The following is a 25,110-nucleotide window of genomic DNA, read 5'->3' as shown; positions in this document are numbered from 1 at the left end:
AAAGATTTTACACATGCCATCTAACTGGTTTCCACAGGCTGAAGCGTGGCACAATTTGCATATCGTAATACATCCCATTTGGCACATCTAGGTGAAATTCTCAACCTGGTTTGGAATAGTGTTAAATAACATTGATTTCAGAATAATGTAGAAGCTTGAGGACCAATAATATTTTAGCTTTGCAATGTGAAGAAATATTGGCATGTTTTAAGAAATTGAACAAACGCCCTCACTGAAAGCTTACATCAAAATAAAGACTAAGAGCCTGTTGTCAGAGAAACAATACACTTAACAAAAGCAAAATATGTAGTTTAAGATCAGAAATGCATTTTAACACCTAAAAAAAATACTAATTACATGTTTCCTATGCAATGTATTTACCCATTAGTTAACTGAAGATCAGAAATTTGGTTCAACAATTAGGTGAAGCCAATGTCAGTGCATTTTCACATCACCATATTTTCTGCACTTTGACTACATCCTACCCGAGTGCATCCACTGAATTTGGGACAGATCACAAACCTGAGGTGGCTTCGTTCCCTTCATTTCCTATTTTTGAGGACAGTAAGCAGAACGGCTGTAGCGAGATGACTGCAGAAGAGCTGGCAGAACACAGCTAAAACCCAATTATTCACTATTATACAGATAAAGAACTGATGTAATTTCTCTAACAGTCCCTGGTGTGATAGCAGAGAGTCATCCATCAGACCTAGGGAGTGATTGTGCCTCACACACACTACCAAAAAAATGGGGCAGTTCAGAGAATGATGAATTTCCAGCTTAAGCCCATGGACAGGATGCCCTATACGAGGATAGAACTAAATAGCCCAATCCAACTAAGATAATGGCCTGAGAGAGTCACAAGTTCTTGCATGATATGTCTGAAGCATGAGGAGTGTACAAGAACAAGATTTGAGTACTTACTGAAGTTTAAGTTTCAACTTCAGCCCCTTCTGGGGGGCTGTGTGGGGCAGGCAGGGAAGAAGGAGTAGCGTCTTCCCTCCAACCTGACCACATCCTGTGTGCTCACTGTAAAGGAATGTCGTATCTAGAAGAGAAAGCTTGAGTTGTGTACAACTGCTAGGGTCTTTCTCAACCAGAATAAAGCAAACCTGGAGAGCCTTTTAGTGAGGAGGGCAACCATTGTGCAGATATCTCACTCGAAACCACTATTCCCCAGGACATTTCAGATCAAATATTAGGAAAGCAGGTTCCTAACGAGCCACAGCCACCAAAATACCCAGCACTTCCAACTCATCATCACTCCAGCAGATGACCACAGCACAAGAAGCGTTGGCTGCACAGCTTCAAAACCTGTCTCCTTTTCAGATAAGCTACGCCGAAGATTTATCAGCTTCAGTAGAGGCAGGAACAAGCCTGAAGTAACATGCCCAGGCAGCTGGTCTTTGTTGGAAGGGTCCTCATTAGAAGGAACAAAAACACCACAGTACATACCTGCCTTCACCACCAGACTCCTCAACTAGAGGCGCAGCAGAGTGCTGTGGATCCTCTTCACATCAAGCTACCAGTCAATGGTAAGGGCCACAAACTCACCTCGGGGTCAGTAACAGCCTACAAGGAGCAGCTAACTAGGCTGCCAACAGACAGCGTGATTGGAAAAGTTTTAAATGAAAAAGTAAGATCCCCACCTGGTGCATAAAACTGAAAGTCAAATGAAATGGCAGTAAAAAAGAGATTACAAGTGTACACTTTGCTTTGTTAGAGATGAGATTAAGACACAAATATGAATCACAAGTGAATTCAGATTTGATTACTCTATGGTTTTTACTCTCTACATGAGAGAAAACAAATACTTGTAAAACAAACTTGATGACAAAAATACCGACTGCCAAGGGAAAAAAGCATATCCTCATTCAAACTTTACACAATACAAAGATAATTAGTTTACTGGGAAAGGAAAACATATTGGCAGTTTAACTGCATGAAGCGTATTTTCAAAATGCCTATCTGAATAGCTCAACAATAAGATAATCAAAAGCAGAAGCACTGCCATCTTTCCATTAAGAAGTGTAACTGTCGTGACCTTGCTCTTGGAGAACGTACAATAGCTTCAATATGTACAGGCTGTACACAGGAAAGGAAACCAAAGACCCAGATTAGGAAAGTTAAGCAGTTGTTGATAAGATAGTCACTGATTTGTAAAAATAGAAGGGTATCATTCTACTGGTTCAGCAAATAACACTGTCACACACCTAAAAAGCACAGCCAGCAATCCACGGAATTAGCAACACCGATGGTTTTTTGTCGATTGTGCATATCTCTGACATGTTACAGCTTGAATTCAAGGCTTGCTGGACGCTCTGTGATGGATGTCACACCGCGAGGACTATCTGTAAGGACAGAGCAGACAACCCCGCTATCAGGGCTTTAAATCTCCCTGCCACCGAAGGCTCATTTTTAACGAGAGGACACTTTAAGCAGGTCAAGTCCCCGTTCATTGAAAAATGAAGTAATGTTTTGAAAAATCATCTCAGCAGGAGGATAGAGTTCCAATGGGAGTAAGCTACGACTAGTATGTCTTCACAAAAACATTTCTCAGCTGTAGATGTCCGGGGTCAGTGGTCTCATCTACTGCAGTAAACAAAATCTGCTTTCTCAGACTGGGCAGAAGCATGCAAAAGCTGCTGCTCCCAGAGCTGGTGTTAATAAGATCTGCATTTCCTAAGGAGCACTTGATCTGATTTATAATCGCTGCACCTTAATAAGTGCTGACCCAATGAAGGCAAAAGTATTGTTTTGGTGATCAAGAATAAAATAACCCTGCGTTCTAGCTAAATATTCCTAAGAATGTGGAGCGTACAAATACAGTTCAAGATAAGTTCATGGCAAAAAGCATTCTTTGAGCAATAGGCGAATGCTTAACACACACTCAATCTACCACAAAGAATCAGCTCTGCTTTGACAGCTATTAGGTTTCTCAACAAACCGTCTCCCTCCATCTGATTTAAGTTTGCCAAGATTTCTTCCCAAAGCTGCCATTTTATTATCTCGGCTGAAGTACCAAAGATGATTAAAGATTTCTCTGTCGAGTTGGAAGATGTCAGCATCAGTGAAAAGTTATTCTTCGCTCATTTGCGTCCTGACTTTTCAGACTGCTGTGTTGCAAATGGCTTATCAGCTACTGGACCCAAGGCAATAACCACCTCCTGACTTTCAGCTTTCACATTCTTAGAAACAGGAGCGAGACCACAGAAGCAAGAACCGTGTTTAGACTGAGCTCATTCGACAAGTGGTTTCCAAACACTCCAAAAAGTTATCCACGTGCCTGCTCAGCTCTTCTCCTCTTACTTGCAAATCCAGCTCTTCATGCTGAAGCGAAAGGCACCACAGTTCATCAAGATAGGAAATTTGGAAGCAATCTTGTAGCAGAACTGGTCTGGATGTAAGTTTTGCTTTACTCAGGTCTAAGCAGAGCAACTTTTTGCATCAGAACTCGAGCTGGCAATAACTGGGACTGCTTGACTTAGTTCTGCATGAACCACACACAGAAAACTGGAAGCTTGCTTTCTTAGTGCAAATGAGGATGCCTTAAACATAACCCCAGCCCACTGAATGAACTGCTTAAACATGTGCAGATTAAAAGTGCACTTGGCCTGAACTACGCTAGCTTTTCCACTTCTCTCAAGCTTGGCCTCTTCAACCAATTAAGAGCACCCCAAACTAGGCTAAACCAACCTGCTGGTTCGAATTCAAGGCTCAATCAACAAGCCATGCAAGTATGTTAACGTTCACCGTACACCAGGCTGCAGACCCTCGGCCAAGCACTCGCATGTGTCAGCTTCAGCTATAAACAAACTGTCTTAGGAAAAAACTCACTCATAACTTTACATCCTTGAGGAGTCCAGAAGCATTCTGAAGATCTGACAAGGTCACCTGCATTTCCTGTCTGCTGCGGTCTTCTGTTGCTACAAGACTGCCTCAGCCTGGTGAAAGATGACCTGGTTTTAATTATTCAGACATTTGCCACTTACCAAATGGGCTACAGCAATGAAATAAAACCAGGCTTTAAAGCCACAGAACTGCAGCAAATTTAAAGTATATGTAATAATATAAGAGGTTGGATGCATTCAGATGTTGTTCCCAGATCAAGCCAGGTGCCAGCAGTGCTCCATGATCCTGGCTCAACTACTTCTGCAATACCCACCTAAACAACACGATAAAAACTAACTAATTATAATCTTTGGGCACACTTGAAGTTTGTTATAATAATGAAACTGACCTCCAGAAAAAAAAAAAAAAAAAAAAGACGACTACTTAGGGGTCATGGCCCATCAAAGAAATACCCAGAAAGTTTCTTCAGGATCATATCTATCACTTTAAGCTGCAAGCAAGGCAAACAATTTTAATCTTATTTTTTATAAGAACCCAGTAACATGAAAGATAGATGCTCCCTATGTTTAATGACAACAGAAAGTGTTCAGTGAGGACAAGAATTAGCATAATTAAAAAAAGGTGTAGAATAGACATAATTCCAACGAGGCATGTCAGTAGATAACCTTGAAGCAACCTACCATTCCTATTATGCCATTCCCACTCTTATGCTATAGAGCTATTTCATCAAAAATGAGTAATGTTCATAGTCCGCAAACATTTGCTTCAAAATAAGTCCTTCAATTGCTGCTCAATGATGTTACTGTATACAGAAATTAAAACAGCTTTTTTTTCCCTGGACAAACAGCTTAAACTGTTCTCAATATTCAGTCCTTCTGAATATTGATTTCAGTCCCAAGACAGTATTGACCATCAACGCTGTCAAGCTTGAGCTTTTCAGTGCCCCCAGGAGCCAAACCCCAGGTAATTGGCAGTATGTTCAACTTCACTCTTCCTTAAGCTGCTTCACGGAACTGCTTGGTTCCTGAGGTAGCCTTTGAATGCAGCATCAGAGCTGTGTGTGTACACACATCTAACGGAGAAGAGCCCTTGAAAATCTTTTTGAAGATTGAATATGAATGAAGATGTAAAAATACAACAAATAATTGCTCTGAAAAAGCATTTCACTTGCCCAGACACACACAAGCTAAAGGAAAGGGGATTGAACTCTTTAGAGCATGGCTTTTCCTTGGTAAGCATACGTACGTCCAAGCTGTCTAATGTGATTTGATGAAACGAGTATTCTATTCTTAAATCTCCAACTGGCAGGTTGCACAGGAGTCATGTGAAATTTCAATTATAAAATAAAGAAATCAAGTAGCTTTGAGTCAACGTGGAAGCTAAAAATGCTCCCGAACAGATGACATAAATGTATGCTCCTGAACTCACTTTAAAAGGAACAAGGAGACCAATACTGTCTAAAAAGATGCAGTAGCTCCCAGCTTGCAAAATGCAGACATTCACCTTGTAATATTTTAACTCATATTACTAGAAGAGACCTGAAGGGAAGACTATCTAAAAACCTTATGACAAAGGCAGCAACACCAACGTAGACAATCTTGCTCCAGACATGCCACCCCTTATTCTTTTAAAATTGGAAACTATGCTTTATTTAAAAATCTGGGAACAGACTAACAGAAGCGTTAAATGCAGGGCTTGAAAGACAGCATCAGAACATGTCCTAAATAGTTTAATTTCAGCATTCTTACCAGGTTTATGAGAACAAGATGAAGTGCTATGTTCCTATTCTGCAAGAACAGTACCAAGGAATTAAGGTAAGGTATTAAGTATGTTTGTTTGTCACTGGAGGGAGGAACACGCTGCTCTGCTAACTAGCTTACATTTGGGAGTTCTGTATCCATCATTTTCTTTGAGATCTTTCAGAATCCAGAACTTCTGGAAAGGGTACTCCTTCCTCTTACGTATTGGATGTACTCTGAAGGTTTTCAAAGAGACCACTGAAGAAACGTGAGCTGTTTACTGAAAGTTGCATTCTTTCCTTCCCTAGGTTCAGAAAGTCACAAAAGCAGATTTATGGGAGAAAACTTACAGCATTTTAGTAGTATCAAAATAAGTTAATGGAATACAGAGAGAAAAGCTATCAAATAGATAATAAATACTAATATCTACAAGACCATATATTGTACACCACTGGCATGTATTCCCCGTCTTGTTCCACCACCAGTAATGGGGCCAGATGCAAGAGAAATTTTCACCACAGCCTCTTACTTTTTGTACAGTCTTTAATACCAACATAACAATAATGGCAGCACACAAAACTGAAAGCTTCTGCCAGAATCTTGTGACTTAAGTAACCTGGTTCGTTCAGGGAAACAGATCTGAATTGGATAAAAATACTCCCCAAATGTAACTTACATTCTGAAAGCTCTCAAAATGCATGACCAGCTTATTAGGACTTTAAAAAGCTGATGCAGAAAGCTGAAAGATGCATGAAGTAATACACTCATAATATAGTATAACATTAAAAACAAACACATGTACTGATGAAATTTCTTCTGAATGAAAACATCAGCTATACCCCCCAGTGCCCAATTTTTAAAATCTCTTAATAAGAATTCAGGGCAACCCTGAAGTCCAGAAAACAGTATGAAGCCAAATCAAATGCTTTATCTAGTAAATAATTACGATGCAATGTGTTATAATAAAGACTGAGTACACAGAAAACCTCAGTGTAATTACTTAACAGTTTACATTGGAGTTAGAAAAGCTGTTTAAGGACAGGTTACTGAAGTAAAGAAATTTAATAACGCACGTTAATTGCTATGCTCTATTCAGTTAGGAGCACATGAGAAACATGAGCTATTAGTTTTGAAAGAAAACTGCAAGTTCAGACATTTGAGGTTTTCTATAGCAACTCAAGTCCTCTGAGAGCTGGCAGGATTGACTCTCCAATAGCTGGGAAGAGAAGACCTCAAGCAGGAGTTAATCCTGAAAAAATCTTGCAGAACACAGGTAAATGGCCCAATAGGGATTAATATACTTAGCCAAACTTTCTCCTTTTCAGAAACTGTTGTGAAATAAAGTATTAAGTCATGAGGGTTTGGAAGGCTCCAGCCTAAAAGACTAAACCTTCCACTTTGTCTCAGACAACAGGAAATTGGTTTAATCTTTATACTCCCACACACAGGCAGCTCTGCTCCTCAGAAATGTGTTTTCCAGATATAAGTGCTCTAGCTTGATACCCGTCTGAAAGTGATGAACAGGCAAGAGGACGATCATGTGCTTAGAGAAGTAAAGCTGAAGGTAAACACATTAACTTTCTATTAAGTTATTAAAATAGTATCAAAGATTTCTTGGATAACTCACCTCAAAATCATTTTCAGAATTACTATAGTCCATGTTTTATCACATCACAACAGTTAAAGCTCAGCGGCAGCTTAACTCAAGGCAAGTTACCTCAGCTGTCCTGCCAAAGGTCACTGAGCTTCAAAAAGAAATCAGACACTTCCAAGCATCCCAACCCTCCCAGTTATGCACAGTATGAAAAGACCCTTCCATGTCGACTGGGACTTGTAAGAAATGCTGCTATAAATGCTAAAACACTTAGACTGTATGCACCCAAAGAGATCAAGAAATCGAGGCAATAGAGACAGCAATTTTCCACAAGTTAATTTTCCTCCAGCCATTTCTTTCGCTCATTTTTCAAATCTTACAAGTGAAAAACAAACAAGGTTACTGGTGCTGCAAGCCTGACTTTGCAACCGCCCGCAGACACAGAGAGGATCGGAGTGGAGCAGCTGGTCTCCCACAGCTGGTCAGAGCTGCATTCCTTTGAGTTCTGTGGTTGCAGGCTACAAAGCGAAGCTTAACCAGTAATTGCCCCTATTTTCATATTCCAGCACACAGGTGCAAAGACAGTGGGAAAACAGGCAAAGTGCCAAAACGCAGGAGGCATTCGGGGAGTGGATTTAAGGACAGCAAGATAGCTTCCGAGTAGCTTAACAGTAACAATAACCCAGTTCCATGTTGAAAGACAATGATTATAGGCCAGATGACAAATTTTTCATTGAATATTAAGTTGATTTATTAGTAGGTAACAATTCACAAAACTCTTTCCTAACCATTTAAAAGTCCTCCGTGCTAAAGACAGCTATTTTGTCGTGAATCAAGAAGCACAACAGCATTTGCAGCAACTCCCCACTGAAGGCTGCTTCTGGTGTCTGCAGTTTATTCCCATAGCCAGGAGAGAAACACAAAAGGCAAATTTTCCAATCAGAAGCCACAACTTACCTACAAGGTCCACTAATTAGGTTTTTCTATCATTATTAGATGCCTAATCAATAGCATTTGGCTATCAATAGATGTAGAATGACAAAACTGGACTATAGGTAGCTCCCAGAAACTCAGAAGCTCCTGTCCCACACCTACTGAACACAGTACCAAATAACTTCAAAATCAGTATCCCACCACAGTACCCCAAATTGTTTGAGTTTAGGTGTTTTTTGTTGTTTTGAAAGAAGTACAGAAGTATCTATGGTGTACTTACTCTCGCTCTTTCTCTGTCAGTTTGTCATTGATGTTATCTTTGATTGTAGACCTGGAGCCCTTGTGGATGATGGGATACCTGAGTGGCACTTGTAAGAAGTAGGATATCATTGAAACCAAATGAGCAGTGTAGCCCAGGGCAACAGCAATGCTTCCGTCATCTTTTGCTGTCAATAATAATACAAAATCCATTAAATAAATCAGTTGAATCTCAGTGCAGACTCAACACTTCAGGAAGTTATCAGAAGTTATAACACACAGCTACAAGTAGAAACAACTTTAGACTGCTTTGCAATTATTTTCAGTTCACCCTTTGCCTCTTATTAAAGGTAACATGAAGTGGCTAATGACATATCCTCCGTCCAATTTTACACTTTTGAAGCTTAAAGTTACTCTTCCCAAAGTTTGGTTGGGTCAGGGAGGGTAAAGAAGAGATGGAAAAGTGGGAAAAAAATCCCAAGACATAACTCAAGACTTAAACTTTCTGCACTTCTCAATATGCAGGTGACATATATTACCAGGGTCAGAAAAAAGCTGCACTCCTCCATAGCTTTACTCATTAGAGAGATCATTTGCACAGAGACTGACCCCAGGTTCTGTGCTCTGTTGTCTGGCAGTAAGTTGAAGAAGTTACATTAACCCATTGTTTTAAAGGGTCATTTCCAATTTGACATTTCAGGTTGCAGCCTTAAAGCTTCACCTGCTGGGAATAAACAGGTCTTGAGATTCAAATTACATCCTTTCTAGCATGCAAATACCAGCCATGTAAAGGCTTCTTCTTTCTGATTCAGTTTTTCCTTCCCCTCCTCCTTGTAAGTGAGCATACCAATACAAACACCACAAGAGAGTCATCCCTACTGAGGCACAAGGGAGTCCTGGGCAAATAACCAAGGGCATTCTAAGAAAGCTTTTAATGATGCTCAACAATGTCTGAAATCATGCTGACTTCTACAACAAGAGATGATGCATGGATTTAAAGTGTTAAATCCTTTTAAAAAAGGATTCTGTTAAACATTCAACCTTTGAAGCAACACTATTTTTGCAAATAAAATCACTGATCCTTGAGATGCCTGACTTTTTTTTTTTTTTTTATAATATTTTCTACTAAGAGTTTGAACCAAGACACAGCAAGTCAAACAATTCGGTATTTCACTGATTTGAATGCTGAGGACTTCTTCCCTGTAAAACTGTATTTCCAGAGACTTCGATACAGAATTAAATCATTCTTTTGTGAGGAGTTAATAGCAGTAAACTGAAAACAGGCCAAAAGACACACACCACTGCCTTCTCAAGAATTACAGAACTGAATTCATTCTCACAAGTGCAACCAGGAAAACAAATTAATGTGTTAAACATTATTCCTCCATTATTCGAGCATTCAATATACCCGCTGTTAGTACAAATTAACTCCTCTCGGATGTTAGATAATCAATTGAGGTTTTTGCCCAAGAAACCGAATGACTGGCAGAGTGAACAAGTACTAAGAGCAAGAAATTCCCAAGGGGATTTTAATGAAGTTCCAATTCATGTCCAACACCTACAGGTGAATGCACGCAGTTACCTGTATGACCCTTACACAGGCAGGCATATGGATTTGCTTCTGCAAAAAGATGATGTGCAAAGTTACCGTAGAAGCTGACTTGTAAAATCCTGCCATACCACAGCAGGAATTAGGGTCAGGAAGTTTTAAGTCATATTTATGCAAGATGTTTATTGGTATGTTCATCAGGAACCGCAACAAACTAAATGGAGATTCATGCACATTGCCTGAGCACTATTTATAGATTGAAATTGGGAAAATGCATTTTTTTTTTTCCCCCCCGAGAATCAGAGTTTAGAAGGCAGCTCTGGAAATTGCCTATTCTTACCCCTCTGCTCTCAGCAGGATAAGCTACAGCAGGTAGCAAGGAGCACAAGCTGGGCTCTGAGCATTTCTAAGAAAGGAGGCTCCACATCCTCTCTGGATAACCTGCCACAGCATGTCACTGATTAAACTTTGAATACAGAAGTATTTTAAGAGTCAGTTCCTAGCTAGCATGAAGGCAGTTTCCAAGAATAAATAATGAGCAAGGTTTCTTCCAGTCCAAACCTTTCCAATCAGAAATGTGGATCCGCAGTCGTTACTATCAGTTTACTTAATTTTATCATGTTTAGAAGCAGCGTTAACTGTAAGAACTAAGTTAAGAATATCCAGCTACCTTGAAAGTCTTCAGAATTAGGAAGCTTGACTCCACAAACAAAGTAATCCTTTTGATCATTCTGCAAGTTTAAAACCAACAATGGAAAGTGAGAATGAGACAACAACAGCCAGAAGTCTGTAAAAAAAACCCAATGACAACAAAGCATCTCGTAAAGAAAAGCTAAATATTCAATGAAACCCAGGCAGAGATAATGTTTTAGTAACATTTCAAATAATTCAAGAAAAAAAACAAAAGCAACTTTTTTTTTTTTTAAAGGGAAGAGCTTTACCTTAATTCATCGCAGAAAAAGGTTTAAGAGTTCTGTATTTTGCCATCTGTTTTTGTGCACTCTAGTAAAGTTCAGCTAGCCTACTGTCAAGGTTACTTTATAATAATTACATACAAAGTGGCAAGTATCCATTAAGTTGTAGTTATATACATTCTACTCTTATAGTTGAGGCTATTTGAATGATGCTGGCATAAGTCCTCTCTGTGTGAGGTTTACAACTTAAGGACCAGATCCAAGAAAAGGTTGTAAAAAGCAATATGAGGGAAAAGTTTGATCCTACAGAAAAGCAAGGTTTGTTCCAGGTGTGAAACAAGCTTCCTGTTTACAACAAGAATACATTTTAGACCATTTGAAACCTACCAGATCAATAGGGTAGATGTAAGACAGCTCTGACAACAACTGCTTGCATCGAATGGTCTGCTGGGCATTTGTTTTCAAAAACAGTTCTCTGCAGGGGAAAAGAAACCAAAATCATTAGTTTCTTGGAAAGCTTTAAGCAAAGCTATCAACCCCCATCAGCCCCACCCCCTTCAAAAAGGCAATTCTACAAGGATGGCTAAAGGGACAAAGCAACATTTTCAGTTCTATCTTGTATTGTAAGCATATTTGGACTACAACAATTAACAATTACAAAGCAGTGCTTCACCAAAATAAACATAGGTTCTCTCGTAGACAACCTACACCTGCACCAGAGCCCATTTCCTTTGCTTCTAGACTTGCTACTGTTAATTATCACTTTAGATAACTAAAAACTGTAGCAGAGAGGTCTTAATAGAAGTTTTAGGGCAACAATAAGGAAGAATTGGGTGCAACAGAAGTCCCTTCTCAAAGCTGTATGTCTTTACTGATTGCAGACTAGTGGAAAAAAAATCATGGGTCCTTTTACCTCTTAGCAGTGCATTCTTTTCTTAATTCATGCAAGGATTCATTATGCTCTTGAAGCTTCTGGTACTCAGCCTCAAATGCATTTTCTATATGAGGAAACACGAAAAACATAATTAGCATCACGTATTTTGTTAAATCTGAAGCTGTAAGAGTAGATACTGACACAAGGGTTGGCATTAACCCTCCATTTAGTCTCAGGTGCCCATTTGCTCTGACATGCTGCCAAGCTGGGGAATGACAGTGCAGGAGGCACACCTGCCTTCATGCCCCATACACCATTCACCCAGCCAAGCACAACCTATGAAAGCTCATTCTCCTCTTACACCTGTTCCCTTCACGTCCACAGTAATACAACTCCATTAAGGCAGCTCAAGTACTTGCACTGGCAGAGTTAAGCAAGTCACACGCACTTCATTTTTAGTAGTGACTCATTATTTTTGGACTCTGCTGGGAATTCAAAAAAGTCCTGCAACAAGATCAGCCAGCCATGTCGTTTGGTTGCTGGTGAGCTCCAACCAAGACACAACCATGTAGAGTCTTACTGTAAAACATTTCCAGGGTAAAATAAAATGCCAAAAAGGCCAAGCATTTCACCCTTCACTTATGTAATAAGCTCTCAAGATTGATTTTTGTCTTCCAACTCTTAGAGTGGGATCCTAGGCTAACAGGTACATTAAAATCCCTTGTGATATTAAAACTTAGCTGCATCATGCCACCGTTTACTGCATTACAGCATAACTCTTCTCATTTTCTTCAGAAAATTAATTAAGCACAGTTTTAAGGCTGCTTTAGAGGCATCACATTAAGAAATTGTTTAGAGACACAATACAAGAAAGGGCTGTCCAGAATTCGGTATAACTGATGGTGAAGAGATTTTATCTGACTGTAAAGTTTATCTAAAGGTAGGCAGAAGCACTTTAAAGCCTGATCAAAAAAAAACAAACAAAACAAAACAAAAAAAAAACAACAGCACCTTCATCATAAGATAGTGTAGTGGTTATATAGGACAAGGTTTTAGGAACAGTGGGCTGAAGGAGCAACCTCTGAGCAGAGCCCAGCAGCTGCCCCATGTCAGATCAGAGCCAGCTCCAGACAGCTCCAAAAGGGACCTGCCACTGGCCAGAGCCAAACCAGTGACTGATATTGTTTGTGCTTCTGTGAGAACAGATTTAAGGGTAAAAAATTGCTGTGATGTAGCAGCTGGGAGAGTGGGGAGTGAGACCCAGCCCTGCAGCCCCCAAGGGGGAGCAGGAGGTGCTCCAGGCATACAGCAGCAGTTCCCCTGGGGCCCGTGGAGAAGCCCCTGGTGAAGCAGGCTGTCCCCCTGCACCCATGGGTCCCACACGGAGCAGATCTCCACGCTGCAGCCCGTGGAGGAGCCCACGTGGAGCAGGTGGATGTGGCCTGGAGGAGGCTGCAGCCCATGGAGAGGAGCCCATGCAGGAGCAGGGGAGCTGCCACCCATGGGGGACCCGTGCTGGAGCAGTTTGCTCCTGGGGGATGGACCCCGTGGGACGGAGCCGTGTGGGAGCAGTTCTTGAACAGGATCCCACAAGCTCAGATTGGGAAGACAGCATCCTGCAGGGGCAGAGAATGACCATGAGGGAGCAGTGGAGATGAAGCATCAGGGACTGACCGCAGCCCCCATTCCCCTGAGCCACTCAGGGGGAGAAGGTGGAAGAGGGTGGATGGTGGGGGAAAAGGTATTTTTACTTTGCTTTTAGTTTCTCACTGCTCTAGCTTGTTTGCCATAGGTAATAAATTACTTTAATCTCTGTATACTGAGTCTGTTTTGTCCACAACAATACTTGAGTGATCTCCCTGTCCTTACCTCAACCCTTGAGCCCTTTCCATCCCTATTTTCTCTCCCTTCTCCTTTGAGGAAGGGGAGTAAGGGGGTGGTTGTGGTGGAGTTCAGCTGCCCAGTTGGGTAAAACTACCACAGCTAGGCTACTACACTTCTGATCAGTGGATTATAGACACCTGCACCAGAAGCAGTCACACTTGTACACTCACCTCGGTCATGCAAAGTGTTCTTTTCCTTATGCAGCGAGGCTACTTCGTGACCAAGGGCCTTCCTCTGTCTCTCCAGTTCGTTACGTAGCACCAGGATCTTCAGCTGTAAACATTCACTCTCCTTTTTCTATTGGAAGAAAACCAGACTCCAATAGGTAAAAATTTAAAGTATTTTATTCATCTTCAAGTTTTTCTTCACATAAGTGGTTTTGTAAAAGTGATGATAGGAAGAAAGGGAAAAGTAGGACAAGACTAGTGTCTGGCAGACTAAGAAGTGAGACAACAGATAACGAGGGACCCTAATCATTTTGCTGCTTTGGAAGAAAAAAAAACTCAGCTTTGGTCTGGAGTGTTTGTTCGTCCTACAGGATATATCCCTTCTCCTGTGCTCAGTGATGCAGCCTGGCCCAGGGCAGAAATTAAGAGATGAAGGAGATGCAGTAGGAAATATCTGCAGGATGAGTATGTGGACAGTAACAGCAGAGCGCTAACACCACGAGAATTCCCTGCCAAAGGGCTTGGTAACAAGAGAGGAGCTGAGCAACGAGGAGCCCGGGCTAAATTGAGATAGGGAACAAGAAAAAGGCTGGAAATGTCTGAGCTGCGCTATTAAATTCTGTTCCCAGCTTCAGAGCAATGAGAAAAGAGGATCCACATGGGAAGAACACAAAGCAGCAAACAGATTATGTCATTATGCATAGTTATATTAGAAGGATCTCTCCTTTAAAATTTAAGATTTTTTTTCATGTGTCTTTAAAGATTTATTTTATTTGATGCATTTTCTTCACTAAGAAACTACACTTCCATGAGAACAGTGAAATAGAATTTTCTTCTATTAAAGGGTGGGTCGGTTTTCCTGTTCGGTTGTTTTTTTGGGGGAGGGATGGGGAGAACATAGTTCTTTTTTTAATCTTTTTTCCCACCATTTTCAGTTTGGAATACTTGTTAAGAATAACTGAAGATTGATTCAAAATGGAAAAAGAGAACTTGCATCCCTCCAGTCCAGCCATACCCCTTGGACAGAGCTCAAAATGTGAAGACATCTCTGTGAGCACGGCTTCTGCAAGCAGCACCAGACACTGTCACTTCATGCAACGCTGCCAGCTTTCACTTTTTCCCAGCAGCTCATGGAGATAATGTTACTTCAACGCTAACTGCATGAGAAAAAGTCAGCTCTTCCTGAACTCTTCCCTCTCCTTATTCGCCTCAGTAACATGTGTGCGCCCAGCCTTCTGGTTCAAGGCTCCAGCAGGAAACGTGACTCAGGATTAAGGAATGAAACTACAGCTCGCCCATTTATAAAGAGGGATAGAAGCCCAGGAAGGGTTTTGACTACTAAACAAAAGAAAAATGGGTAATCATTTCCTTATACCATGTGCCGTTTCACTAAGAAGCTGTATCACATGCATTATCAGTGTCATTTCTGGTTTTAATGTTGTTCGTGTAGTTTTGCTCCACATATTTATAAAGGAAAAGCCTTGGTATGGAAAGACAAGGATATCCATAACTGGAAAAAGATGATGAAGATGATTAAAAGCCTTTTAACAGCCAAGATACTAGCAGAAGACAAACAAGCTCCAGGTTGGAGTCACTGACAGGAGATGTTATATTGCTCTTAAGGGAATTCACTTCATCTACAATGCAATGCTGCAATTAGGGGTCTTCCCCACTGTTCCATTTTATCAAACCCTTAATTTAGTTTGACACCTCTTAAAACTAGCTGAATACACTCTGTTTTTGCATAGGGAGAAGGGTACAACAAGATGCGGATAGTAGATTCATTACACTTTAAATCCACTGCAAGAACCCATCAAGATTTATCATTAAAAGCTTGTTTTTCCTGATAAAACTCTTGTATTTCCTATGCAGTTTTTATGCTTTGAGAGTATCAGAGCAATTATAATACAGCTAAAGCAGCACAAACAATCTATAAACCCATCTGAGTAGCTCACACAAACCTGAAATCTGCTACATTACACTTCTCGGTTAAGTTTCCTTTTGAAATGCTAGGTTTAAGTAAAGATTTTACATGTATGTTTTTTTTTAAAAAAAGCAATTTTATGGTCAGTACATCACGGTGCTTCAACAAGCCTGTAGAGTAAGATTTTAAATGACCAAACTTACCAGTTCATTGCTTGTCGATGTACATCTCAGCTTTTCTTCAATCTCCCTTCCTATTTTCTGAACAGTTACCTGAGTCTGTTTAATTGCACACTGGGCTCTGTGAAGCCTGTAAAGAGAAGTCACAGCTGTTACTAAAGGTTCCTGTACTAAAGGTTCCCCACAAGTCCTGGTGATGAATGCACCAGGCATGTCAAAAACAGCAGAGGCAGTGGGAATTTGGATTGCCAGGCTCTGTTTTGAAATGAATGAAACATTAGAAGAGGAGTTACAACTTGCACATTTTACAAATAAGCGGTCAAAAGAAACCCGCAAGTCTTTAATTTCAATCAAAAGTGACAGATGTCTTTCATTTGTCAAATTCAATAGATGCAGATCATGCAGAGCTATAATTACAGGGTTCTCATGTCATATTTAGGCTATAACACAATAGAGTGAAGACACGGGTACACACGTGGCAGTTACCATGAGCATCATTAACATGGGCTAACTTTATTTTTAAGTGCAAAAATCCCTTAGATAACACAGGAGTACCCGAGTCAAAAGCACAAGGTCCACTGTTCCCATTCACAGCTTTACAATTAAGTTCTTCTCCCTTTGTTAGAGCATTATTTAGGCAGCCCTGGTGCTGGAATAAGAATTTCACTCCACTAAGGCCTGGTCAGAACAGTAAAAAAAAAAAAAAAAAAAAAAAAAAAAAAAAAAAAAAAAAAAAAAAAAAAAAGGAGTCAGAGAACCCACGGCACAAAGTTAACTTTTGGCCAGGCAAACACAGCCAATGGACCAAGCCTGTTCCAATACAAGCTTTAATGACCACCTTTGCTTAGCCAAAATTAAACTCTGACTTATAGGAACATTAAGTTTTACTAAAAGGAAGGCTGCACGTTTTCTGTGAGCCAAGGACCAAGGCGCTGCAGTATATAGAAGAGGCTGCCCAGCTCCTTCTTTATACGTTTTTTAATACCTTCCAGATTTACGAGCAATTGAGGCATTGCTATTTAAAGCTTTTGGCTAGAGGTTTTTCATGGTCTGTATGCAGTTAGATTAAGATAGCCAGGCTACGTGCTTGAAGTAACCCCAAAAAATTGCCCTTCTCACACTGCCTCCCCTTAGCGCCCTACCTTTAGGCAACAGCAGACATTAGGGATTAGTTTAATCACCATGAGGACATCACCCAAACCAGCTAGCCCAGCAAACCAGTACACAGAGAGGAGATAATACAGACAACAGGGAAAAATCAGTGCTAGTGATTTTAAACAAGGTCATTACCAATTTGGACTCCTGCATGTTGTGCAAGAACATTCATGGTGAATACATTAAATCCAGAGCTAGCTTCAGTTCCTTCACACCATTGCTTCTCCTAAACACCACCCTCCAAAGTAGATTTTTTTTTCAAATTATTACTAAATGGTTGGAAGTGAGGAGACATTTCTGCTCAGCAAGAGTGGTCAGGCCTTGGGACGGGTTGCCCAGGGAGGTGGGGGAGTCCCCGTCCCTGGGGGTGTTCAAGGAGAGGTTGGACGTGGTGCTTGGGGACAGGGCTTGGTGGGGACATTGGTGGTAGGGGGGTGGTTTGAGCAGGTGATCTTGGAGGGCTTTTCCAACCCTAATGCTTCTAGGATTCTCAGACTGTTCAGAAGATAGGCACTTATGGTCTTTTGGGGGGCAGCTGTACCCCACCTAAATTACATATAAAGCAGAATGGCTCCACTAGCTGCCACCAGGCTGGGGGCTTAAAAAAAAAAATACAATAATAAAAATAAAAGAGACTGCTGAGGCCAACAGCACTGGGTCACCTAAAGGCTAGTCCCACATCATAAATGGAGCCCTGGGACCTTCTGCGGAGGCACCAAAGCATCCTGAGGCTGTTGGCTACCCGACATGTGCTTACATGGGCCCAAAACAAGGCTTGCTGCCTGTCCCGAAGGTCACCCAGGGCTCTGCTGCCACGTCACACAGCAGGGCTTAGGTTCCCTACTCCAACAGTTTCCAGCTGTCCTTTTGGGAAGCTCTGGAACGTTTTCTTTCCCGGCGCTGGGAACTCTTACCTAGAGGTAAGATGTACATGAAAAGAGCAATAACCGAGTGAAACGTACCTTTCCTTTCTCTACCCTTCATCTCATTCTACACTCTTGTTAAGTCTGCTAGGCCATCTAGAAAACACCATGGTACATCCCTGACATCCCACTGCTTATGTAGCAAAATCCCACTGCTGAGAAGCCTTCTACTCACTGAAAAAGCATTTATGAACCTAAAAACTTATTAGAGGGTCGTTTGCCACGTTGCTTCTTTTAATCAATGCTTGGCTAACAACCTGAAGTCTTGTAACACCTTCAGGTCCTACCCACACCCAAATACAAGGAACAAATACCTACCTGGACTGACTTTTACACCAGTACATACCTTAGGATGCTTCTATAATATGGTGAATCTCTATCTAAGAAGTATATTCCCAATCTATAAACTGCTGTATAGAATAATTCAGCAATCAAGCCTGCTTTTAATATCAAATGGTTTTCTTTTTTAATACTAAATAATTTTCTTTTAAGCCAAAAATCATCCTGATATTCCTTGCACAATTAAAAGTGTCCTACAGTTAAACTTGGCTGCCTTGATGCCAAATAAGAGCCATTTACACCGAGTCGACCAGTATCAGCAGGTTTTTGTTCCTGCAGCCTCTGCATGTGAACTACTGTCCTGAGGACTTGAAAATGGCAGCAGAAAGGTCACAGACACATCTGAAGCTCAGCCTTCCAAGCTGAAAATTTCAGGGACTTCATGTTGCAAGAGCAAGAACAGTCAGAAATCTTATTTCTCCAGTCAAAAAAAAAAAAAAAAAGAGCCCCAACTGCACCCACATGGAAATCTGCGGTCATCCAACTGCAGGATCACAAGCTAAGCCTGAAGAACATCAACTGGAAAATCTGTCTGTCATCTTCACAGGCACAATAGGCTTGGAGGAATAAATTATGCCTGCACCAGTGAACGGAGATCACCAAGTTTAGGCCATAAATCTGGATTAGAAGTTCGATATAATTAGCAGAGAGAAGTTTCAACACTAATTGTCCACATATTGTTTCCATTTCTAGCTTGAATGCACGTCCAAGGCTACGGGCTGAAGTTAGCACAGTTTGTGCCTTGAGTGCAATCCGCCTGGGTTTAGTAATCAACAGCTCCCAGCCAACTGATGGCATAACCTGTGTGCTATCAGCCAAGGCAGGATTCTTCCTACATCGTTTAAAAGGGAGTTTTAGTATTATTGTTATTAAAATTAGCACTTACACAGCACTTTAAGAGCTAATTCGGAGCTTGGAGAGGCCACCGCTGGCTCGCTATCAAATTTCCTTCAGTGGTCAGGAAAGCCAAGCCAGTTACAGCAGAACTGCAGGTCTTTTTAAGGAGAATTTAGCCAAAAGTGTCGTCATTCTGCGCCTGCAGGCTGTTCTGGTGTCCCTGCAGCAGAGTCAGAGGGACGTAACCGTGGCAGATTTACTGCAGGAGCTTGGGGCCCCGAAAGCTGCTGCGTAATTGTCCAGGCTCAGGTGAGTCGCACGCTGCTGCCTGGGGAAGCTCTGGAATCAAAGCAAACATTAAAATTCCTTGCAGGGGGAGGCCACCCTACACTAGTTTGGATACCAAAACATCAGCCCCGTGCTGTAATCTAAGACCAGCAAAATCTGCATCCCTAATTGATCTAACAAGAACCCGCAGGCAAAAATTCAACATCTACCCTCATCGCTTCCCAGTTCCCGAGTTGATGAAATACAGGCTAATTGGGGTATTTCTTCAACGCTTTTCAAGTCTAAAATAAGTGTTTCCTCTTCCCCCCCAAAAAAAAGCTACTCTTTACCTTGGCTGTAAGATGTGAAACATTTTTAGCATACGATACCCTGCCAAGAAAAAGCTGAGTAATTTCATATCTTTGAACATCTTTAGGGTTGGATTTATCGCTCTGGCAATCGATTCTGCTTGGGTACCGACCTGGAAAAAGCGAGTTGCCAAGTTTGGGACTTCTTCACTGTTACAGGACCTCTCTGCAACAACACCCTTGTCTTGTTTGCACAATGAAGCCGTTTTCCCAACTTCCCAAGGAAGGGGTCTGACATGATTTTACAGCTCAGGAACATGCTGTAACACCACATTTGCTCTCTTCCAGCTTGCAACAAGCTCGAGGCAACGTTTGAAGCTTCAGCTGAACCCCTTTCCTTCAGGACACTGCTGTATCCTCTTGTAAGCGAGGCATTCCTCTCGGTCATGCATTGCTCTGCTGATTTACTGCTTTACACAGCAAGTTCATTCCTGGCTACAATCTTGAAAAAACAAAAGCTGGAGTCCTGTGATAGTTGTGCTTATTAAGCTAACATAAGTTTATATTCACATTAATCAAAAAATCTCAGCTTTATTAGATACTTGATACGCTGTTTTGTAGTTCTACGATACACTCCAAGTATCTCTCTGCTTCTATCAGACATCTGGGTTTCTCGTGTACACAACTTTAAGCCATAAATACATCCATTAATTACAGCAGTCACATTCTACGGCTACTTCTCCCAAGAAGAAATAAATGCCTCTAGTCCCATTTGCCAGAACAACCTCAGTTTACAATGAGCCTAAATTTAAACTGAGAATTATTAGCAGGGATTTAGAAAACGGAGCAGAACACTTCTGGCGACGAGCGAGATGCAGGATCCTGGAAGTACAATACCCAATACTAATATTAAAAAAAAGCCAAGACTTTCCTAATAAATACAAAAAATTGAATGCTCACTTCTTATATCAGTCCAGAAATTATATTATAGGGAATGCCAGCCAGCTATAGCATATACAGATTTTTTACACAGCCCCTTAAACCACCATTTGCTACATCTACTTTCCCACAAGAAAAATTTTCCTGATTTATTTCATCTACTCCCTTTCCCCACTTCCCTCAGAAACCCATTCCTACAGTTTGTAGGAAGCAGATGGAGGATGAGAGAAGACAGTAGGGAGTAAACAGAGAATTAAATCATGTTTGACTCATTCACTGATGGCATTAAACCTCTCCAGCAGTCGGTGCAGGAAGGAACTCACAGAGGACAAAGCTTTTGAAGCACAGATACTTTCCATCACCCTTTCAGTTTTGAATTGACTTACATAGGTAGGACAAATTAAGTTTTTGAATAATTGACTTGAATTGAATGTGGACACTGCAATAGTGAATGCTTTGAGCTATCTGGAAAGGGCGAAGAAGAGGAAAAAGAGACATCCATCGGACTGGCAGCTGGGGAGGTCCTGGCCTCCAGCAGAGGAACATTTGAAGGAGCTAACATACAGATCACCCTCGATACACACAGGGCACGAGCAGAAAAGGAGAAAGTCTTGAAGTGAAGCACAAACCTCCAGAAATGAAGTCGCAAGACCTGAGATGTCTCCAGTCCTCTTATTCCAATTCATTGATATGACTCCGCTGCTGGGATGGATTTCCAGCTTATTGTTTTCATTCAAAGACCAAATGAAATTGTGGCAAATAACGTGGAAAGTTTGTGTTTTTTTTTTCTTTATACTCACACTTACTGTTTGTATTTGCAGAAACCTTGCTGCCAGGGCAACAGACAGGATCACATTCAAGATGCTGCACATGGCAGAAAGGTAAAATCACATGAAAATCTAAAATTTCAAAGGGCATAAACATGTAAAGATGATCCCTACCAGAAGGACAGCGATGCTGGTAGAATCCTGCTGGCTTTTGCTGACATGTAACTTGCCAACAAATCTTAAGTTTCAACTCTAGCTCCAAAGCAGTAAACAAGGCTAAGACTACAGCTCACTGCACAAGTGAAAGGAAGATGCATTAGTTTAGGTTTAGTAGATTACAGGCTCCACCCAAAAAGGGAAACAGCTGCTGTCAAGTTAATTGTGTTCTTCCAGACAAAGTCCACAAGCCTGATAAGGTGTTTGCAACAGCTGAGCACAGGCCTTACCCTCTGGAGGGAGGAGGAAAAAACCCAGTCAATATTCAGGTGACTCCTTTCTTCAAGCTGCATATTGCTGTGTTTTTTCTGAAAGCAATCCCCAAAATCTGATAAATCAAAGTTTGATTCCAAGAAGTACAGAGCTGGGGCTGAAGTAGAAGAGCTCTACCATCAAAGGGCAGAGGGATGGTCCTACCTCTTACAGGAGCATCTGCTACTTCTCTGTCATGAGTGCATTGCTCCCACCCTGCTGGGTTTTTGGTTATCAAAGCGAGCATTTTTATTACTTTGAGAACAAGCACAATGGATTATAGACCTTCCTTGATGCAGTTACGTATCGAGGCATGCATTCACTGCAGTTTTTGCCCAGGGGGACAGATAAAGAAGTTATCTTACCATTCTTACAGCCATACCCCGAATAAAGGTGTAACAAAACTAAGAGAACCCAGTGCAACTGTTCACAAAATCCTCCTTCTTAGATGCTTTCAGAAAGTTATTCAGGTGTGACATGCTCTGTTTTTCATCAACTCTAGTAAAACTGTAACAGAGATGAGGACTGGCTTATGACTTCTGATCTAATTGAACTGATCCACTTCACTGATATCGTGTTTTATATGCCATAAGAAGAAAAAAAAAGAAAGCTATTGCTGAAGTTCTGCACAACTCTGTGTAATTTCTCTCCTAAATAGCGCTCTCAAACTGAATTTGATCAAAAGCTAGCAACATCCCGATCCCATTCACACTGAAGATTTGCTACTGTAGGGGTGTTTTATTCTGCATGGTGCATTAGGCAAGCTGAAGATAAGACCAACAGCAGAGGAAGGCTACCAAGCCTCCATTTACGTTCAAATCTCTTGTGCTTCATGGACTGTTTCAACTTGCTGTGACCCATGCTGCTCTCTCCTACAGATTCTGGCAAAAATCAGGCTTGGAAATTGGCTCTTCTGATGACTGATTAGCCTCAGTGTCCGGATAGCTTAGCACCACGCGAGTAAAATGCCTGGGAACTGATTTCTCTGAAAGTCTGCTTCTACAGGTCAAAATCCCCAAGGAGCCTCTCAAAAAAAAAAAAAAAAATCAGCTCCCTCTTTCCTTCTCCATCAGTACTTCCCAAGAAGACGTCACCCCACGACTCCAACCCACGTGATTTCCAAGCCAGAAGAGCTCACACTCCTTGCTCTGTTCATCCATTTCAGGGCTGCTTATTAAAAGCACACAGAGGCACTCAAGAGGTCCGATTACAGTCCCTATTTATTTATGCTGGCCTTCAGCCACCCAGGTTTTCACGTCCAAAGCCAAGGGGATGCCTGCCTGCTCTTGGCTGCCTACTCAGTGTGGACAGCCAAGTCTTCCAGGTGGAGATCTTTCCCGGTTCGAAACATCAAGTCTGGCCGTCGCAGAAAAACCACCACGCTTATCACCAGCAAAAGCATGTTTTAGGGGATGAACCTACTGATTTAAGAGCACAAGTCAGGCTAAGAGGAAGCCTACAACCCACTCCACACTCGGAAGAGTATTTCTACCACTGCTGGGAGAGCTGATAGCTGTTTTCTTACCGTTTTTCTTCACTTTTCACCTCTCCAGAAGTTCAGAACGGCTGCTTACAGCAACTGTACAACTGCAAAGTCTGGTTGAGCTGCTGGCTGTCAGGACAGGACACTTCTGCACTGCTCACGACTTGCCTTGTGCATCTCCTTGGCTGGAAAGAAGCCAGTTTCCCCGTGACACACCTTAGCACCGAGCATTTGAAGCACAGGAAGGCCTCCCTCGCTCCATCATTCCCCACTCGCAGAGCTTATGCTGAGCTCGAGGCTGTTTTTCATAGTTTCCAGCTAAAAATAGCTGCCCCGAGTCAATTACCACGTTTAGCATGTGCAATTCCACAGACTCTGTGGTTTCTGAGAAACTACTCCCAGCTACTAAATGAGTTTTTCAACACTGCAACTGCTTACACAGGCTGCACGCTTCGTCTCTTTACTCCTAGCTTCAGGGATTAACTTGCATAAGGCTTCTGTTAGTCAAGGCCACTGCTAAAGACAGAAGAATCTAAACAGCAAGCAATGTGTTTGTTAAAAAGCTTCTTTCCTAAGCAAGGTAGAGCCAAACAAAACCTGATTTTATACGGAGTCCTGACATTTTAGTCTTGATCTCTTAAGGTAGTTGATTTTGCAAATATCCCCAAGATTTCAGCCTGCTGACAAACTGCCTGCATTCGTGGTCTTCAATTCTCTTCAGCCCTAAGTCATGTGTTCTTCTTCAATTTAAGTTACTTTCTTTAAATTAAGTTACATTTCAAACAGCAAATCCTGCAACAAAGCCTCACTTCCAGCAAATCCCTGCACTATGACAGATCATGAGAAGCACAGTAAGAATATTCACAACACTGAGATGGAAGAAATCCGTAACAACTCCAATTTCTACTTGTCATGTATCAACACGACCATGCTCAATACTGCATAGCTGTGCAGTTGACTCAGTCCAAGAAAAATGCGGTTCGTGCAGGTTTCTTTGAGTCCCTAACCAGAAAGTAATAATTAATTCAGTTCAAAAGTCAAGCTCTGCTCTTCTGCAGAGCAATGTCTTGTCACTGGCCAGCTTGGGCCACTTAACATCAGCAAACCTGGGCCATCGGTGCTGTGATGTGAAGCACAGGGCAATTGTTCACTGGGTTTTTCACCCTGCTTGGATAAATCCTGTCTGGGACACTGCAACCAGACTTACTCTCTTACCAGCAGAGCTGTGAGAAGCTGTTTTGTTTAACAAAGGCACAACTTACGTGCTCTTTGGAGTTACTCTTCATTTCAATATTTAATCCTCCAGGTCAGATGCACGCCACGCTAGCAGCAGAAGCCCTTTCACACCCTGGTAGGTTCATTTAAATCAACATCAGCTAGGTTAGATGATATTATTAACGTTACAGCAGCTGCCCGGAGCTGCTGTTTTACACACATCTCCAGCACTGATGTGGTACTACCTTCAGGTTTTTCTTTTTATTCTTCCTACAACCTTTTTCATTTTATTCTGAGCACAAAAATACAGCTAAAATGTTTCCAATTTGCTCTAACGGGCTTGCCAAACAGCAAAAACACGCCATCACATCTGCTGAAAGAATGGTTAAAGCCAGAGAATCACCGAATGGTTTGGGTTGGAAGGGACCTTAAAGATCATTTAATTCCAATCCCTGCCCCCAGCCCCTTGGGCACTGCCAGGGCTGGGGCACCTCCAGCTCCTCTGGGCAGCCTGGATCAGGGCCTCAGCACCCTCAAAGAGA

The 25,110-nt window shown here is 41.6% G+C and overlaps 1 protein-coding gene across 2 annotated transcripts in view; it reads right to left on the bottom strand.

Annotated features, from left to right (window-relative positions):
- The window catches only part of UVRAG (UV radiation resistance associated), a 92,730-nt gene that overhangs the window by 38,427 nt on the left and 29,193 nt on the right, over window positions 1–25,110 (bottom strand). The window contains exons 7-13 of one of the 2 annotated variants that reach the window (XM_084494857.1): window positions 15,892–15,997; window positions 13,768–13,894; window positions 11,753–11,837; window positions 11,227–11,314; window positions 10,596–10,656; window positions 9,959–9,997; window positions 8,399–8,564 (exon numbers count right to left, since the gene is read on the bottom strand). In XM_084494857.1, coding sequence (XP_084350983.1) covers window positions 8,399–8,564; window positions 9,959–9,997; window positions 10,596–10,656; window positions 11,227–11,314; window positions 11,753–11,837; window positions 13,768–13,894; window positions 15,892–15,997 — 672 coding nt within the window. The remainder of the gene's footprint in view (window positions 1–8,398; window positions 8,565–9,958; window positions 9,998–10,595; window positions 10,657–11,226; window positions 11,315–11,752; window positions 11,838–13,767; window positions 13,895–15,891; window positions 15,998–25,110) is intronic. The other variant, XM_084494858.1, reaches the window with a different exon arrangement.

This window comes from Aythya ferina, assembly GCF_964211825.1.
Source record: "Aythya ferina genome assembly, chromosome: 1".
Lineage (NCBI taxonomy): Eukaryota > Metazoa > Chordata > Aves > Anseriformes > Anatidae > Aythya > Aythya ferina.
Note: the sequence above shows the minus strand (reverse complement) of the source record. Positions and strands in the feature narration are given on the sequence as shown.